This window comes from Meles meles, chromosome 3 (genome assembly GCF_922984935.1).
Source record: "Meles meles chromosome 3, mMelMel3.1 paternal haplotype, whole genome shotgun sequence".
In the NCBI taxonomy this organism is placed as follows: domain Eukaryota; kingdom Metazoa; phylum Chordata; class Mammalia; order Carnivora; family Mustelidae; genus Meles; species Meles meles.
Window position 1 is genome coordinate 122,268,561 of NC_060068.1, and position 19,870 is coordinate 122,288,430.

A 19,870-nucleotide genomic window follows, 5' to 3' on the forward strand; every position below is an offset into this window, starting at 1 on the left:
TCCTATTCCCCTGGCTCTCTCCCTTTCTCCTCAGGCCTCATTCCATGAGACACAGTAATACTAAAATTATACCAATTAATGACACTACCTTGCAGTGTTCAAGTGAAAGGAAGAGTTGCATGGCTCTCGTTTTAAAAGCTAGACATGATTAAGCTAATCAGGACGGCAATATTGAAATTTGAGATAGGCCAAAATCTGGCCTCTTGCATCAAACAGTTATAGTCAAGTTGTGAATGCAAAGGAAAAGTTTTGAAGGAAATTAAAAGTGCTACTCTAGTGAATACATGAATGATAAGAAAACTAAACAGCTTTACTGCTGAAATGGAGAAAATTTTTATGGATCAAACCAGCCAGGAATTCCCTTTAGCCAAGGCCTAATCCAGCGCAGGGGCCTGTCTTCAATTCTGTGAAGACTGAGAGATGAGGAAGCTGCAGAAGAAAAGTCTGAATTTAGCAGAGGTTGGTTCATGAGGCTTAATGGAAGGAGCTCTCTCCAGAACAGAAAAGTGCAAGGGGCAGCAGCACGTGCCGATGTAGAAGCTACAGCCAGGTCTCCAAAAGATGTCGCTGAGATAATTCATGAGAGTGGCTACACTAAGTAACAGATATTCAACACAGATGAAACAGTCTTCTATTAGAAGGAGAGTTTATAGGGGCGCCTGTGTGGCTCAGTGGGTTAAAGCCTCTGCCTTGGGCTCAGGTCATGATCCCAGGGTCCTGGGACTGAGCCTCGCATCTGCCTCTCTGCTCAGCGGGGAGCCTGCTTCCTCCTCTCTCTCTGCCTGCCTCTCTGCCTACTTGTGATCTCTGTCTATCAAATAAATAAATAAAATCTTTAAAAAAAAAAAAAAAAGAAGAAGAGTTTATAGCCAGAGAGAAGTCACTGCCTGCCTTCAGAGCTTCAGGCTGACTCTCGTTAGGGGCTCCTGCAGCTGGTGACTTCAAGCTGAAGCCAGTGTTCATTTACCATTCCAGAAATCCTAGGGCCCTTAAGAATTATGCTAATCTATTATGTCACTGTTGAGACTTGCTGCTCACTGGCCCTGCACCTGGTCACCTGATGGAGATGTATAACATGATGTGTTTTTGTTTTTGAGAGAGAGCGAGCGCACATGAGCATATGTGAGCAGGGTTGGGGGGCGCAAAGGGAGAGAGAGAATCTTAAGCAGGCTTCATGCCCAGCACCGAGCTCAACGTGGGGCTCAATCTCATGAGCCTGAGATCATGACCTGAGCTGAAACCAAGAGTCCTGACACTTAACTGACTGAGCCACCCAGGCGTCCCTAATGATGTTGTTGTTGTTATTATTATTTTTTAAGGATTAATGTTTTCATGCTTGCTAACATAAAATCCATTCTGCAGCCCATGGGTTAAGAGTAAATTTGACTTTCAAGTGTCCTTAGTTAAGAAATACATTTCGTGAGGTTATAGCTGCCATACACAGTAATTCCCCTGATGGATATAGGCAAAGTAAGTCAAAAACCTTCTAGAAAGGATTCACCATTTTTTTTTTAAGATTTTATTTTATTTATTTATTTGTCAGAGAGAGAGAGAGAGAGAGAGCACAGGCAGGCAGGGTGGCAGGGGGAGAAGCAGGCTCCCTGCTGAGTAAGGAGCCTGATGCGGGACTCGATCCCAGGACGCTGGGATCATGACCTGCACCAAAGGCAGCCGCTTAACCAACTGAGCCACTCAGGCATCCCAAGGATTCACCATTCTTGATGCCGTTAGGTACATTGATGATTCATGAGAAAAGGTGAAAACATGAAGATGAACAGGAGTTCAGAAAGAAGCTGATTCCAACCCTCATGGATGACTTTGAGGGGTCCAGGACTTCAGTGGAGGAGGTAACTGCAGATGTGGAAACAGCACAAGAGCGAGAAGTGGAGCCCAAAGCTGTGGCTGAAGTGCTGCACTCTAGTGACAGAACCTAATGGATGAGGTTACTTACGGATGAACAAAGAAAGTGGTTTCCCAAGATAGACTCTACTCCTGGTGAAGACTTAAAATGACAAGAAAGAATTTAGAAATACCACATGGTTAGTTGATAAGGCAGAGGCAGGGTCTGAGAGAACAAACTCCAATCTTGAAAGAAATTCTATTGTGGGTAAAATGCTGTCAAAGGGCATCACATGCTACCGAGAAATTGTTTGGGAAGGGAAGAGTCAATCACTGTGGCAGACTTCACTGTTGGCCTTATTTTAAGAAACTGCCTTGTATGTGAGCTATACTTCTATAATAAAAATTAAAAAAATAACTACACTTACCATGGTGAGCATAGCATGATGTACAGCATTGTCGAATCACCACGTTGTACACCTGGAAGGAATACAAACATTGTATGTCAATTATACTTCAGTAATAAAAAGAAAGATTGCCACAGCCACGCCAACCTTCAGCATCCATCTTGTTCAGTCAGGAGCCATTACCAGCAAAACATTACAAATTGCTAAAAACTCAGATGACAGCATTTTTTAGCAATAAAGTACATTTTTTAGCAATAAAGCACATTTTAATTATGGTATATACATTGTTTTTTTTAGACCATGCTGTTGCACACTTATGCCATTGACATAACTTGTTTTGGTAAACATGAGTTTTATGTGCACTAGGAAATAAAATTATTTGATTTACTTTTGTGATATTTGCTTTATTGCGGTAGTCTGGAACCAAGCCCACAATAGCTGCAAGGAATGTCTGTGTAGGGAAAGTTTACATAAAAATCTGAGTTTTCAGTTTCTTTTGAAAACCCAGCTCTAGCAATACTGGGTTTGTCATGCCACATGACAGCCATCAGCTGGAGCTAAGAAGAAACCGCCCTCTTCAGACACGGTGTATGCTCTTCACCTCAGCACAGTCCCCACCACTCCTTACTGCCTCACACCCAGCTCTCTCCACTCATTCAGTTCACTTGGCTGCCTCCCACAGGCACTGGATCTTGTAACTTGTTATAAAAGCTTAAACAGTACTACTTTTATCTTGCTAATATATAATGTTTGCTTATCACAAAGACTTTAATATGAATACATCCAGCAAAGGAGAACTTGAGCCAAGATTCTGTGTGAATTACCAGAAGTTTCAAATCAGTCAAGTCCGAGATGCGGCATGACTTTAAATACCTTTGTCTACCTTCACATGGACATCCTGTAACAGACTGGAAAGATTGGTATTGTGATCCAGGGTCATCTTTGCTTAGAAGTACAGAGAACTCATGGGGCGCCTGGGTGGCTCAGTGGGTTAAAGCCTCTGCCTTCGGCTCAGGTCATGATCTCAGGGTCTTGGGATCGAGCCCCACATCAGACTCTTTGCTAAGCAGGGATCCTGCTCCCGCCCCCCCCCCCCCCGGCGCCCCCTGCCTCTCTGCCTGCTTGTGATCTCTCTAATAAAAAAATCTTTTTTTAAAAAGATTTTATTTATTTATTTGATAGAGATCAGAAGTAGGCAGAGAGGCACACAGAGAGGAAGGGAAGCAGGCTCCCTGCCGAGCAGAGAGCCTGATGTGGGGCTCGATCCCAGGACCCTGGGATCATGACATGAGCCGAAGGCAGCAGCTTTAACCCACTGAGCCACCCAAGCGCCCCATAAATAAAATCTTAAAAAAAAAAAAAAAGTACAGAGAACTCACTAGAATTTAGTACTATTAAAGGAATAAGAGCATAAGGGGGGATCTGGTAATTATTTATTGAGACTATTTCAGGGCATCCAAAGAATAGTCTTTTTTTTTTTTTAAGATTTTATTTATTTATTTGAGAGACAGAGATCACAAATAGGCAGAGAGGCAGGCAGAGAGGCAGGCAGAGAGAGGGGAGGGAGCAGGCTCCCCGCTGAGCAGAGAGCCCAATGCGGGGCTCGATTCCAGGACCCTGGGATCATGACCCGAGCCGAAGGCAGAGGCTTTAACCCACTGAGCCACCCAGGCACCCCAAAGAATAGTCTTAAAAAGAGACATATAATAGGGGTGCCTGGGTGACTTAGTTGGTTATATGTCTGACTCTTGATTTCAGCTCTGGTCATAGGGTCCTGGGATCGAGCCCGACTTCGGGCTCCCTTGCTGCTTGTCTCCCTTTCCTTCCTCCCCTGCTCATTCTGTCTCTTTCTCTCAAATTTAATAAATTTAAAAAAAAAGACACAAAATAGAAGGCTGGTCAAATCCTGTGAACATGGTTACTTCTATGGTGAAAATAAGGAAACTGGGCGGATGGTCAGATGCTTAATAATTAAGCCACATTTACTTAGCATCAGGTGTGTGCCCGGCTGTGCAGATGGTGGACCACAGTGTTTCAGAGTGTTAACTCTGAAGTTAGAGATAGGTTCCCGTCTTGGCTATGCTCCCCAGCTAGCTGGGTAATCTTGGGCAAGTGATCCAAGCTCCCCGAGCTTCAATTTCTCTGTCTATAAGATGGAAGTAATAGTATCTGTCTCATAGGCTGAAGACTGAATAAGATGTAATGCACTTAGCATAGCACCTGACATGTAAGAACTACGCAGTAACTATGACTCATCAGTTTTTAGTTTAATTCTCACAACAGCCCTGCTAGATAGGTAGTGATATTGCCATTTTACACAGGAAGAAAGGTGACGTGTGAAGGCCACACAGCTGGTAATAAGAAAGCTGAATTCTTGTATGACTTTAACTCATGTTCTTTCCAGTACACTTTGCTTCCCTTTTTAATTGAATGCCTTTTATTGGAGGCCCCTCAAGACATTTTTTGGTAGGATCCAATTTATCTAGATAAACTTGCATGTGCCCCTGGGACGCTCCTGTAGTAATGGTCAGCTAGACACTCTGCTTGGAGTTATCTAATGTGTTTTAGCAACACACAGAACCTCTGTCCTGCCACACCTACCACAAGTTTGCAGAATCAGAATCTCAGGGGGTGGTGTGAAGGCCTGTGTTTTTTTTTTTTTTTTAAAGATTTATTTGATGGAGAAAGAGAGTACAAGCAGGGATAGTGGATGAGGGAGAAGTAGGCTTCCTGCTCACGTGGGACCCGATCCCAGGACCCTGGAATCATGACCTGAGCCAAAGGCAGACACTTAACGGACTGAGCCACCCAGGTGCCCAAGGCACATATATTTTATTTTTAATTTTTTAAAAGATTTTATTTATTTGACAGACAGAGATCACAAGTAGGCAGAGAAGCAGGCCGAGAGAGAGAGAGAGAGGAGGAAGTAGGCTCCCCGCTGAGCAGAGAGCCTGATGCAGGGCTCCATCCCAGGACCCTGGGATCATGACCTGAGCTGAGGGCAGAGGTTTTAACCCACTGAGCCACCCAGGCGCCCCTAGGCACATGTATTTTAAAAATAACCCCCTGGATGATCTCTGTGGGGCAGTGCTCTCATTAGGAACACTATGTACTTGGACATCTCTGCCCCCACCAACCCTCATCCCCTACCTCCCCACCGTCTGCTTTTAAAAAATCTGTCCATTTTCTTTTTTTTTTTTTTTTTTAGAGATTTTTTATTTATTTGTTAGAGAGAGATCACAAGTAGACAGAGAGGCAGGCAGAGGCAGAGGGAGAAGCAGGCTCCCTGCTGAGCAAGGAGCCGGATATGGGACTCGATCCCAGGACACTGGGATCATGACCTGAGCCGAAGGCAGCCGCCCAACCAACCGAGCCACCCAGGTGTCCCAAATCTGTCCATTTTCTACCTTGGGTCTTTCTCGATTCATTTGGCTGTTTCCCTGCCAGGAGATTGGCATCTGCCCCCCCCCCCCCATTTGTGAGAGGGCATGAGGGCATTTCACAAACATAGCCCCTGGCCCACAGCAAACTCCTGTATGGTTCTGGCAGAAGGAAGCAAGAGGTGGTAGCTATCTGCTGAGTGACCGGCTCTGGGAAAAAGGGAAGACTGAGTTACCATGCACTAAAGGCCTGGGGTGGGGTGGGGTATTTCCAGAGAATGCCACTTTGGTGAGGGTCCTGTATTTAGGAGCATGTGTCCTGTGGGATACGACTGAGCTCTGTCTTCTCTCTCTCTGTTCTAGGCACTGGAAGAAGATCTGAACCAGAAGAAGCGAGAACAGGAGATGTTCTTCAAAATGAATGAGGAGACAGAAGGCGTGAACCCTACCACCCCAAATAAGGCCACCAAGTTCTTCCCCTACAGCTCTGTGGATACTTCTTAACAGCCAGTTGGGGCGGTGGGTGGCAGGCTGATGGGCCTCCAAGGCCCACCCATTCTCTGTGAACAAGTAACTCAGGACCCCCCTTCCCTCTTGCTTCCATGCCGACTTGAATCCAGCCCCTTGCCCTGTGCTACCCCAGCTGTACCCAACAGACCCATCCCCGTGCTCCTTAATTCTCGCTCACTTATGGAGGGCGAGGTTTTATTATGTGTTGTGTGATCTTAATGTATATTCTTTTAGCGCCCCACATCCCTTCAAGCTGTCAGTGAGTGGAGTCAAAGTCCAGGAGAAATGGTGTTCTGCAACCTTGAGGCCCTGCTGTTTGCCAGAACACCAATTTTGCTGTCTGTGGGCACAAAGTGCTGTCACTGATTATGATGAGTTTGTTCATATTGTGATTTTTGCTTGCAGCCATTCCTTGTAGTATTAGAAAAGAACCATGGCTCTAAGCAGCCATTTCGGTTCCTAGTGAAGCCCACCCTGCAGCCAGCTGCCTCAGGGGGTGCCCTCATCCTTCCAGTAACCCCCGATTTGCTTTTCTCTTGAGATAAGGCCATAGCTACAGCAGTGGGATGGAGGAGAGCCTGAACTGTTCATTCTGCTGGTCTTGGGTATTTCATGCCATCTTGTGCCCCCTGCCCTATTTGCACACATATACACACACACATGTGGCCCCCTGGCATTACCTAGGCTTGCCTCTGCCCTAGGCCTCTTGTGCCAGGTGGGCTGAAACACATTCACTGCCTGAGCCTGTGCCCCTGAGCATGAGTAGGTGGAGCCACTGGTATGAAGTGTGCTGGGTGCTGGCAAAAATGGTCCAGGCTGAACTGCCAGTCTGTGATTCCCTCTGGCCCCCGCACAGGCTCCTGTGTTCAGGGATAAATTCTACACCACACAAAACTGTCTAGGCTGTTCTTATATCACACCTGCCCATCCTGTCTACAGGTGATATGGGGAGGCTGCTTCCCTCTGCCTCTCCTAGGAGGAGTCTGGCCTTACACTTGAGACACAGGCTGGTGGTCATGGGGATTTCCGTTGAGGAAGAAAAAGCCTCAAGGAGAAATGTAATGCTTCCTGTCCCCAGCAGTACAGTAGATGCAGAGCTTCCGCACCTCAGATGGAATCCTGGGCCTCTGGGTTACTCAGCTGGCCTCCTACAGATTCTGAGACCCAAAGGCTGGAGGGCGTAGATAACCCTAATGCTCAAATAGGCATTCAGTTTCTCTACAAAGAAAACTTTGTTCATTTTGATTTCTAACTTAAATATAAATGAATGGCTTCTATAGGAAGATACCTGCTTTAAATAAAACTGAAGGCGGTTTTGAGGAATCATGGATGCTATATTAAGTCTGGGTACTGTTTTGCTGGTGATGGAGTGGCTAACATCCAGGGACTTTTTCTTTCACTCCTATGTTTAAGGCTTGATGCTTGGTTCTAAAGCAATTTTCTCAAAGTGTTCTTGGCACTGGTTAGAACTGGATCTTGGGGAGGGAGGGTAGCCATACAGCAAGAAGGGACTCGGGGTTCCCAAGGCTTATGTACACAGTGAAGAGGCTCTGGAGGCTGTGGGAAGGCAGGACCCTCTTAAATTAGTGAACATTCAGCTTGCCTGCTTCAGTATTTGACCCAGATGGGACAGTTTTCTGGTCTCACACATATGAGATAAGGGAAACCACTGTCCCCTTTTATTCCTTTTGGTGCACAGGTGCTGGGAAAATACGAACTAGCAGCGGTGTAATTACAGAACATTGACCAAGTTCCACCAGACAAGGTCAGCACTGGCGAATGGTCAGGCAGGGCTGATTTTGGCTTTGTTTACAGTGTTGCCTTTTGCAGCCTGGGGTGTGAGGATGAGTATTTAGGTGAAATGCCAGTTTCATAGTCCAGATGGAAGTCGTTGATCATGCCTCTATCTGGCTTATCATTCACATGACTCCTTGAATCTTGTTCAGGGAGTTGCTGCTTCCCTGTTCAGTGCTGCCCATGGCCTGATAGCTCCCCTGTCCTTTGTGGATGGGGGCTGGTTGGGTTCTCCAGACTCATCATGGAGCCAGCGTGCATGCCCAGCAGTGAGAAGGCCCACACAGTATTCCTCATGCCCTGTGCTAATGTTTCCTCTGTAAGGGACAGATGGAACTGTTTCTTGTTTTCAGTCCATTTTTGGCAGAGTAAATATAACTAACTTATATTTTCCCTTTATAAAGGATAGAAGTTATTTTTATGTCATTTCAAAACTTTATACAAAACTTTTGTAAAATGTTCTCTGCGAAGTTTAACTGCAAGAATGTAAATATGCTTCTAATAAAATAACAAGATGAGAGACTATTTACATTTGTGGTTGTTCTCTTAGAGTGGGGTGGAAATAGCAAGACAGACTTAGCCACATTTGCTAGGTGAGAAGGGTTTTACTATCTTCTGTGAGTCACACAGCCAGTCAGACTTTGGGGTGGGTTTCTGTTTTGTAAAAAGGGGTGTGTGTGTGTGTGTGTGTGTGTGTGTGTGCATGTCTGTGGGCGTTCTACAGAATTTAACATTTTCATTTAACATCAAACATTTGACCCCAAGGATTTTTCACATGTTAACTTATTAAATCCTTTTAATAGCTTGTAAGGAAAACCTTGTCATTCCTATTTTCTAGATGAGGAAATGGACACAGAGCAAGGGAAGACTGGGCCAAACTTCACAATACTGTAAATGGTGCCTATGAAATTCAAACTTAGACCTAGAGGTGTTATTTCCACCATACCTCCTCTCCTACTCTCAGCTGCCCGTTACACTGAATAAGAGGCACTGTGTTTAAAAGCAATTTTCTGCCATGCCTCTGAAACCCCATTCAGGGGTTCCTAAGCTAGGTCCACAGACCTCCTATCACCAAACAGGAATCAGAGGGTAGAAATGAGTGTCTTTGTACCTTGGTGGGAAAAGATTTGTTTTTTAGTTTGACTAACCTCTAACTGAAATTCCATACTTCCCATCTGTATGGATGTAGGCAACCGACTCTAGTAGTATAAGCCGTCCCTGTGACACTGTCAGCAAGAGAAATCAGGGATTTCATCTCACAAGACAGCTGGGGAGACAATGTTGTTCATCCCTTTGGAATAACAGTAGTTGTTAAACCAATCACTAGATCCTATTGTTTAAGACTGAGATATGTGTATCACATATATACATACATATCACATCTATAAGCAATATGTGTATGTTTTCTAACATTTTGATACCTGTATTTCATTATGATTGCTTTCACTTGTAAACTATGTGCTTTATATTGTACATCTGAAAATATTCTAAGAAGGGGTTTACATTCTTTATGGAATACCTTAAAATAAGAACCCCTACTCTGCAGTCCTGAGCTGTCACTGTGCTAGAAACCTAATGACCAGCAGATGGTGGTCAACTGTCAGGGTATCCCATAGGTCTGTGAACTCGGTGTGTTGGGAGGCAGGGGTGCAATGCCATGCCTCCATTAAGGGACAGAAAAGTGGGTGGGGTTCCCAGAAAAAAGGAGAGACAGGCGAAGATGATAATGCCTCAAGGGGTACCTGGAACTTGAGAAATGAGATCATTCCACGTGAACTGGTATATCTTATGCACTAAGTGCTAGAGATGCTGAAATGCATGAAACACTGACATTGCCTTCAAAATACTTGTCCGGCTGAGGAAACAGACCTCAGAGAATCAGGCAAGAGCTCCTAGAGGCGGTGACGCTGAGAATAGGAGGACAAACTACTATGTGCCAAAACACAGTCAGGGACTCCCGTATGAGTGGTTTATAAGCCATGAGACTGGAGAGAGTAGGGCCAGACCTGCATGCCTGGGCTCAGACTGACCCTTTCCAACCCAAGCACAGTAATAAGTCTGGGAAAGAGTTTACTCAGGGAAAGGGCATTTGAAATCATGACAGTGACTCAACAGACCAGCTGGGGACAGAGATAATGTTGACATTGAAGGCAATAATGGCCCATAAAGCTTGGAAGCTTTAGAAAGGAATGGACAGACTGCAGGTTCCATAAGGGCAGGGAATAAGACTAGCTGATCCCTAAACACCCAGGACCCAGAATGTTGCAACACTGAGATACTCAGTGTGCCATCAAGGGTCTGAAAGGGGAGCAGCGGCAGTCTGCAGGCTGCGGACTGGATGTATATTAACCCACTGTGGTATCAGAGGTGTTGACTAGGGAGGATTAACCACTGTGTTGATAAAAACAAAACAGAGAACTTGCACTTCCAGTGATGGCAGATGAGGTAATTCAGCCAGTCCTCTAAAACCAAGGACAAACTGGAAAGCAAACTGGGCAAAAATATTAAAGATGTCTACTTGAAGGCACAAGAGATCTGTAAGAGACTGAAGACTTAACAAAGTCAGGATTGAAGCAATTACAGAGCATCAAAGAGATGATTCTGGTATTTTACCCTGAGAGCATTTGCTGATCCTAGAAATCATACAGATGTGGAGCTGACCAAAATCCCAGGATCTCTGCAAAGGGAGCTTGCACATGCAGTCAGTGGACTGGTCATGTTTGGTGCCCCAGTTTTGGGGGCTGCTTCCCACAGGATGCCTCTTGATTGCCTGAATCTGGGGGCTGAGGGAGGGTTGTGTTCCAGCATCCTTCGGGACTATAACAATCAGTTCTTGGCAGGCTACCACCCCCAGAACACTACTGCACAGACAGCAGACTGAAACACCCCTTAGACTTTCTGTGAAAGAGGTGCATATGTTTGTCCAGGAGCTTTGGCCTGAGGCACACATCTAGAAGCCTATGGAGGTGCTCTCAGAGAGTGTAGGCTGGGGACACCACCTTTGTGCTCCTCTTCTGCCTTGCTCCAGTTCTCCAGTATCTCCCAGAAAGGAAAATATGCACTTGTCTGGAGCCCTCATTTTTGCTAATGCCACCTATGGAACACCTCCAGATCACTTGGTCTGGTGGCCAGCAGGGTTCATGCTTGTGGCCCCACAGTATTATATGTATTTGCATATTCAAAAGCTGCTACCTGAAGGTCTGGCTTCCAATCAACCTGAATCTAGGTGCTGAGATCCCTTACTTTAGGGCAGACAGAACTTGGCACACCCCCAACAATGGGAGCTTTATATTAAAAATAAGACAGGTGGCTTAGAAAATCATAAAGGTTCAAGAGACTACCAAGGGCTAGACAAGGCTGAGCAATAATATTCATCTCTTAAACAAGGCAACTCCTTTAAGACTGGAAGAGATGGCTGTTTTGCTTTAATACATAGAAACTAACACAGAGTCAAGCAAAATCAGGAAACAGATGAATATGTTCTAAACAAAAGAATACAGTAAAACAGAAAAAAAAACTTAATGAAATGTGTAAGTAACTTACCTGATAAAGAGTTCAAAGTAATGGTCATAAAGATGCTCACTGAATTTGGGAGAAGAATGATGCTCATCCAACTTTGGAGAAGAATGGATAAACACAGTGAGAACTTTAACAAATGGGAAGAAAATACAAGAAAGTACCAAATAAGAAGTCACAGAGCTGAGGAATACAATGATTAAACTGAAAAATACACTACAGGGGCTCAACAGCAGACTAGATGAAGCAGAAAAAAGATCAATGAATTCAAACACAGAGCAGTGGAACTCTCCAGTCAGAGCAGCAAAAAGGAAAAAAGAATTTTAAGGAGTGAAGATAGCTTAAAGGTTTTATAGGACAACATCAAATGGACTAAGATTTGTATTACAGAGTTCCCAGAAAGAGAAGAAAGAAAGAGGCAGGGATTTTTCTTGAAGAAATAAAGGCTGAAAACTTCCCTAATATTGAGAAAGAAATGGACATCCAGATCCAGGAACCCACAGAGTTCCAAAGTAGATAAACTCAAGAGGAAGGAGCAAGATGGCGGAGGAGTAGGAAACCTGAATATCATCAGGTCCCAGGGGTTCAGCTAGGTAGTTATCAAACCATTGTGAACACTTACAGACTCAACGGGATATCAAAGAGAAGAAGAGCAGCAATTCTAGGAACAGAAAAACGGCCACTTTCTGGAAGGTAGGACGTGCAGAGAAGGGAATCCCAGGCGATGTACGGGAAGACAGACCATGAGGGGAAGGGCCGGCTCCTGGCAAATGATAGAGCAGGGGAGCACAAAATCGCAACTTTTAGAAGTCTGCTCCCCTGAGGGACGTTGCACCAGAGGCTAAGCCTGGGGTGGAGCCCTTGCGGGGAAAGCGTGGTCTCAGGACCCACAGGGTCACAAAAAGACCAGGGGTGTCTGAGTGCGGCAGAGCTCCCAGGTATCGGAGCGGTTAAGCCAGCTGCAGAGATGGACCTGAGGAGTGGGCGCTTAGCTCGAGATTACCTCAAACCGTGATTCAAGGCACAGTCGGGCCACTGCTCTTCAAGCAGGGACCCCACAAGTGGCAGATATGGAGAGACCCCCTCCTTCTCCTCTGGAAGGAGCAGCATGGGAGTGCGCTGCACGAATCTGCTGGATTTGGAGGCTCCAAACAGGGTTGTGCACCAGAGATAGAAACGCTTGGTCACAGGCTGGGTGAGCTAGGAGTGCGGCCTGAGACCAGGGAGATGGAAGGATTGACTGCTTTTCTCTGAGGGCACACTGAGGAGTGGGAAGGAGCTCTTGGCTCCTCCAGTCGGAGACTGGGAGGCTGCCATTTTCATCCCTGTCCTCCAAAGCTCTACGGAAAGCATTCAGGGAACGAAAGCTACTGAGCACAAAACCAATCAGATTACCTAGCCTGGCCCATGGCAAGGGTGGTGCAAATCTGCCCTGGGCAAAGACATTTGAGATTCACTGCAATGGGCCCCTCCCCAAGAATATCAGCAAGAATATCCAGCCAAGACCAAGTCACCAATCAATGAGAAGAGTGGAACTCCAGAGCTAGAGGAATGCAGCATACAGAATTCATGGCCTTTTCCCCATGATCCTTTAGTCTTTCAAAGTTAAATTTCTGGGCACCTGGACGGCTCAGTGGGTTAAGCCTCTGCCTTCAGCTCAGGTCATGATCTCAGGGGTCCTGGGATCGAGTCCCGCATCGGGCTCTCTGCTCAGCAGACAGCCTGCTTCCTCCTCTCCCTCTCTCTCTGCCTGCCTCTCTGCCTACTTGTGCTCTCTCTGTCAAATAAATAAATAAAATCTTTAAAAAAAAAAAAAGTTAAATTTCTTAAATTTTATTTTTTTCTTACTCTATTTTAAAAAATCTTTCCTCTTTCCTATTTTAACATTTTTAAACTATTTTATCTTACCAATACTTTTTAGAAATCTTTTTAAATTTTCATTGTTATAATCATATTTTATCCCTTCATTGCATTTAATCTTGTTTTTTGTATAATGTAGGTTTTTTTTTTTCTTTAAAATTTTGGGATACAATTTCTCCTAATAGATCAAAATATACCCTAAATCTAGCACATGGCTTTGTTCTAATCTCCAGCTTGATCACATTCTTTCCTCTTTTTCTTCTTTTTTCAACCAACTTCTTATCTTATCAATTTCTTTTTTAGAATCTTCCTTAATTTTCATCTTTAAGTCATATTCCATCCCTTCATTGTGTTTGCCCTTATTTTTGTATACATATAAATTTTTCTTTCTTTAAAATTTTGGGAGGCAATTTCTTCTAACAGATCAAAATACACCCCAAATCAAGTGTGTGGTGGCTCTGTGGTATTCACCAGTCTAATGTGTGTGTGTGAGTGTGTGTGTGTGTGTGTGTATTTTTTTTTCCTTTTTTCCCCACCTTTCTTCTCCCCCCAGTTTTGGGTCTGCTCTGACTTGGTTAGTGTATATTTTTCTGGAATTGTTGCTAACCTTTTAGTATTTTGTTCTCTCATTCATGTATTCTACCTGGATAAAATGACAAGGTGGGAAAACTCACCACAGGAAAAAGAATAAGAGGCAGTACTGACGGCTAGGGACCTAATCAATATGGACATTATTAAGGTGTCAAAACTGGTGTTCAAAATGATGATTATCGGGGCTCCTGGGTAGCTCAGTGGGTTAAGCCTCTGTCTTCAGCTTAGGTCATGGTCTCAGGGTCCTGGGATCGAGCCCCGCATAGGGCTCTCTGCTCAGCAGGGAGCCTGCTTCCTCCTATCTCTCTCTGCCTGCCTCTCTGCCTAATTGTGATCTTTCTCTCTGTCAAATAATAATAAAAAAAAATGACGATTATCAAGGTGCTAGTTGGGCTTGAAAAAAGCATGGAAGATATTAGAGAATCCTGGTCTGGAGAAATAGAAGAACTAAAATCTAACCAAGTTGAAATAAAAAAGCTATTAATGAGGTGCAATAAAAAATGGAGGCTCTTACGGCTAGAATAAATGAGGCAGAAGATGGAATTAGTGATATAGAAGACCAAATGATGGAGAATAAAGAAGCTGAGGAAAAGAGAAACAAACAACTACTGGACCACGAGGGGAGAATTCGAGAGATAAGTGATACCATAAGATGAAACAATATTAGAATAATTGGGATCCCAGAAGAAGAAGAAAGAGAGAGAGGGGCAGAAAGTATATTGGAGCAAATTATAGCAAGGATTTCCCTGATTTGGCCAAGGGAACAAGCATCAAAATCCAGGAGGCACAGAGAACCCCCCTCAAAATCAATAAAAATAGGTCGACACCCTGTCATCTAATAGTAAAGCTTACAAGTCTCAGTGACAAAGAGAAAATCCTAAAAGCAGCTCAGGACAAGAGGTCTGTAACATACAATGGTAGAAATATTAGACTGGCAGCAGACCTATCCACAGAGACCTGGCAGGCCAGAAAGGACTGGCATGATATATTCAGAGCACTAAACGAGAAAAATATGCAGCCAAGAATACTACATCTAGCTAGGCTGTCATTGAAAATAGGAGCGATAAAAAGCTTCCAGGACAAACAAAAACTAAAAGAATTTGCAAACACCAAGCCAGCCCTATAGGAAATATTGAAAGGGGTCCTTTAAGCAAAGAGAGAGCCTAAAGGAACAGACAGGAAAGGAGACAGGAAAGGAAAAGAGACAATATACAGTAATAGTCACCTTACAGGCAATATGACGGCACTAAATTCATATCATGAAATAGTTACCCTGAATGAAATGGGCTAAATGCCACAATCAAAAGACACAGGGTATCAGAATGGATAAAAAAACATTGATAGAAACTCATTTTAGACCCAAAGACACCTCCATATTTAAGGTGAAGGGCTGGAAAACAATTTACCATGCTAATGGACATCAAAAGAAAGCTGGGGTGGCAATCTTTATATCAGATCAATTAGATTTTAAGCCAAAGACTATAATAAGGGATGAGGAAGGACACTATATTATACTTAAAGTGTCTGTCCAACAAGAAGATCTAACAATTTTAATATCTATGCCCCTAACATGGGAGCTGCCAATTATATAAACCAATTAATAACAAAATCAAAGAAACACATCAACAATAACACGATAATAGTAGGGGATGTTAACACCCCCCTCACTGAAATGGACAGATCATCTGAGCAAAAGATCAACAAGGAAATAAAGGCCCTAAATGACACACTGGACCAGATGGGACATCATAGATATATTTAGAACATTCCATCCCAAAACAACAGAATACACATTCTTCTCTAGTGCACATGGAATATTCTCCAGAATAGCTCACATCCTGTGTCACAAATCAGGTCTCAACTGGTACCAAAAGACTGGGATCATTCCCTGCATATTTTCAGACCATAATGCTTCAAAACTAGAACTCAATCACAAGAAGAAAGAAAGAACTCAAAGACATGGAAGCTAAAGAGCATCCTACTAAAGATGAATGGGTCAACCAGGAAATTAAAGAAGAATGAAAAAAATTCATGGAAACAAATGAAAATGAAAACACAACTGTTCTATATCTTTGGGACACAGCAAAGGCGGTCCTGAGAGGAAAGTATATCGCAATACAAGCCTTTCTCAAGAAACAAGAAAAGTCTCAAGTACACAACCTAACCCTACACCTAAAGGAGCTGAAGAAAGAACAGCAAAGAAAGCCTAAGCCCAGCAGGAGAAGAGAAATCATAAAGAGTGGAAATCAATGAAATAGAAACCTAAAGAACAGTTAGAACAAATTAACAAAACAAGGAGCTGGTTCTTTGAAACAATTAAGATTGATAAAGGCCTGGGGTGCCTGGGTGGCTCAGTGGGTTAAGCCTCTACCTTCAGCTCAGGTCATGGTCTCAGGGTCCTGGGATTAAGCCCCACTTTGGGCTCTCTGCTCAATGGGGAGCCTGCTTTCCCCTCTCTCTCTGCCTACTTGTGATCTCTCTCTCTGTCAAATAAATAAATAAAATCTTAAAAAAAAAAAAAGATTGATAAATTCCTGGCCAGACTTATCAAAAAGAAAAGAGTAAGGACCCAAATTAATAAAATCTTGAATGAAAGAGGAGAGATCACAACAAACACCAAAAAAAAAAAAAAAATACAATTATAAGAACATATTATGAGCAACTATACACCAGCAAATTTTACAATCTGGAAGAAATGGATGCATTCCTAGAGACACAGAAACTACCACAACTGAACCAGGAACAAATAGAAAACCTTAACAGACCCATAAAAAGTAAGGAGATTAAAGCAGTCATCAAAAATCTCCCAACAAATAAGAGTCCAGGGCCAGATGGCTTGCAGGGGAATTCTACCAACCATTTAAAGAAGAATTAAGACCTGTTCTCCTGAAACTGTTCCAAGAAATAGAAATGGAAGGAAAACTTCCAAACTCATTTTATGAGGCCAGCATCACCTTGATCCCAAAACCAGACAAAGACCCCATCAAAAAGGAGAATTACAAATGAACACAGATGCAAAAATTCTTGCCAAAATACTAGCCAACAGGACCCAACAGTACATTAAAATGATTATTCACCATGACCAAGTGGGCTTTATTCCTGGGCTGCAAGGTTGGTTCAACATCCACAAATCAATCAATGTGATACAATACATTAATATAAGAAAGAAAAAGAACCATATGATACTCTCAATAGATACTGAAAAAGCTTTTGGCAAAGTACGGCATCCTTTCTCGATCAAAACTCTTCAAAGTTGTAGGGATAGAGAATACATACCTGATTATCATCAAAGCCATCTATGAAAAACCCACAGCAAATATCATTCTCAATGGGGAAAAACTGGAGCTTTTCCCCTAAGGTCAGGAACATGGAAGGGATGTCCACTATCACCACTGCTATTCAACATAGTACTAGAAGTCCTAGCCTCAGACAAGAAATAAAAGGCATCCGAATCGGCAAAGAAGAAGTCAAATTCTCACTCTTTGCAGATATGATACTTTATGTGGAAAACCCAAAAGACTCCACTCCAAAACTGCTTGAACGCATACAGGAATTCAGTAAAGTGTCAGTATATAAAATCAGTGCACAGAAATCAGCTGCATTTCTATACACCAACAAGAAGACAGAAGAAAGAGAAATTAAGGAGTCTACTCCATTTACAACTGCACCAAAAACCATAAGATACCTAGGAATAAACTAACCAAAGAAGCAAAGAATCTCTACTCAGGAAACTATAAAGTACTCATGAAAGAAACTGAGGAAGACACAAAGAAATGGAAAACTGTTCCATGCTGATGGATTGGAAGAACCAATATTGTGAAAATGTCTATGCTGCCTACAGCGATCTGCACATTTAATGCAATCCCTATCAAAATATCATCAATTTTTTTTAAAGAAATGGGACAAATAATCCTAAAATTTATATGGAACCAGAAAAAAACCCAAATAGCCAGAGGAATGTTGAAAAAGAAAACTAAAGTTGGTGGCATCACAATTCCAGACCTCAAGCTCTATTACAAAGTTATAATCATCAAGACAGTATGGTACTGGCACAAAAACAGGCACATAAGTCAATGGAACAGAATAGAGAGCCCAAAATAGACCCTCAACTCCATGGTCAACTAATCTTTGACAAAGCAGGAAATAATGTCCAATGGAAAAAAGACAGTCTCTTCAACAATGGTGTTGGAATACTGGACAGCCCCATGCAGAAAAATGAAACCTGACCATTTCCTTATACCACACACAAAAATAGACTCAAAATGGATGAAAGACCTCAATGTGAGACAGGAATTCATCAAAATCCTTGAAGAAAACACAGGCATCAACCTCTTCGACCTCAATCGCATCAACTTCTTCCTAGAAACCTCACCAAAGGCAAGGGAAGCAAGGCCAAAATGAACTATTGGGACTTCATCAAGATAAAAGCTTTTGCACAGCAAAGGAAAGAGTCAACAAAACCAAAAAATAACTGACAGAATGGGAGAAGATATTTGCAAATGATATCATCAGATAAAGGGCTAGTATCCAAAATCTATAAAAAACTTATCAAACTCAACACCCAATGAACAAATAATCCAATCAACAAATGGGCAGAAGACATGAACAGACATTTCTGCAAAGAAGACATCCAAATGGCCAACAGATACATGAAAAAGTGCTCAACATCACTCAGCCTCAGGGAAATACAAATCAAAACCACAGTGATATACCACCTCACACCCGTCAAAATGGCTAAAATTAACTAGTCAGGAAATGACAGATGTTGGTGAGGATGCAGGGAAAGGAGAACCCTACACTGTTGGTGGGAATGCAAGCTGGTGCAGCCACTCTGCAAAACTGTATGGAGGTTCCTCAAAAAGCTGAAAATAGAGCTACCCTATGACCCAGGAATTGCACTACAGGGTATTTACCCGAAAGATACAAATGTAGTGATCTGAAAGGGCACGGGCACCTGCATGTTTATAGCACCTATACAGCCAAACTATGGCTATATTGCCATATATATCCACAATAGCCAAACTATGGACAGAACCTAGATATCCATCAACAGATGAGTGGATAAAGAAGATGTGAAACACACACACACACACACACACACACACACACACAATGAAATACTAGGCAGCCATCAAAATCCCCCCCAAATCTTGCCATTTGCAATGACATGGATGGAACTAGAGGGTATTATGCTAAGAGAAATAAGTCAATCAGAGAAAGAGAATTATCATATGATCTCTCTGATATGGAGAATTTGAAGGGCAGGGCAGGGGGTCTTGGGGGCTAGGTAGGGGAAAAATGAAACAAGATGGGATCAGGAGGGAGATAAACCAAGAGACTCTCAATCTCATGAAACAAACAGGGTTGTTGGGGGGTGAGACAGTAGGAATAGGGTGGCTGGGTTATGGACATGGGGGAGGGTATGTACTATGGTGAGTACTATGAAATGTATAAGCCTGATGATTCACAGACCTGTACTTCTGGGGCAAATAATACATTATGTGTTAATTTAAATTTAAAAAAAGATAAACTCAAAATGACCCACACCAAGACACATTATAATTAAAATGTCAGAAGTTTAAGATAAGGAGAGGAATCTCAAAAGCAGCAAGAGAAAAACTTGGTAGGCACAAAGGAACCCCCATTAGATTATCAGCAGATTTTTCAGCAGAAACATTGCAGGCCAGAGGGAGTGGCATGATATATTCAAAGTGTAGAGAAAAAAACCCAAACAAACCTAAAACACTTCCAACCAAGAACACTCTACTTATTATCTAGAATTGAAGGAGAGCTAGTTTTTTTAGATGAGCAATGCTAAAGGAATTCATCGTCATTAAGCTAACATTAGAAGAAATGCTAAATGTACTTTTTAGGCTGAAAAGAAAGGGTGCCAATCAGTAACATGAAAACATGAAAGAATAGATCTCATCGTAAAAGTAAATATATAGTAAAGGTAGTGGATTAATTACTTAT

General features: G+C 42.9%; 1 protein-coding gene and 1 long non-coding RNA gene across 5 annotated transcripts in view; one reads left to right on the top strand and one right to left on the bottom strand.

Moving 5' to 3' along the window:
- Positions 1-8,455, top strand: part of STK10 (serine/threonine kinase 10) — a 122,733-nt gene extending 114,278 nt beyond the window's left edge. Inside the window, exon 19 of the mRNA XM_045999580.1 lies at positions 5,990-8,455. Coding sequence (XP_045855536.1) covers positions 5,990-6,130 — 141 coding nt within the window. The 3' untranslated portion in view covers positions 6,131-8,455. The remainder of the gene's footprint in view (positions 1-5,989) is intronic.
- Positions 1-19,870, bottom strand: part of LOC123938294 — a 76,486-nt gene that overhangs the window by 12,910 nt on the left and 43,706 nt on the right. For all 4 annotated transcript variants that reach the window (XR_006817707.1, XR_006817706.1, XR_006817708.1 and 1 more), the window contains exon 3: positions 2,268-2,319. This is a non-coding gene — a long non-coding RNA (uncharacterized LOC123938294). The remainder of the gene's footprint in view (positions 1-2,267; positions 2,320-19,870) is intronic.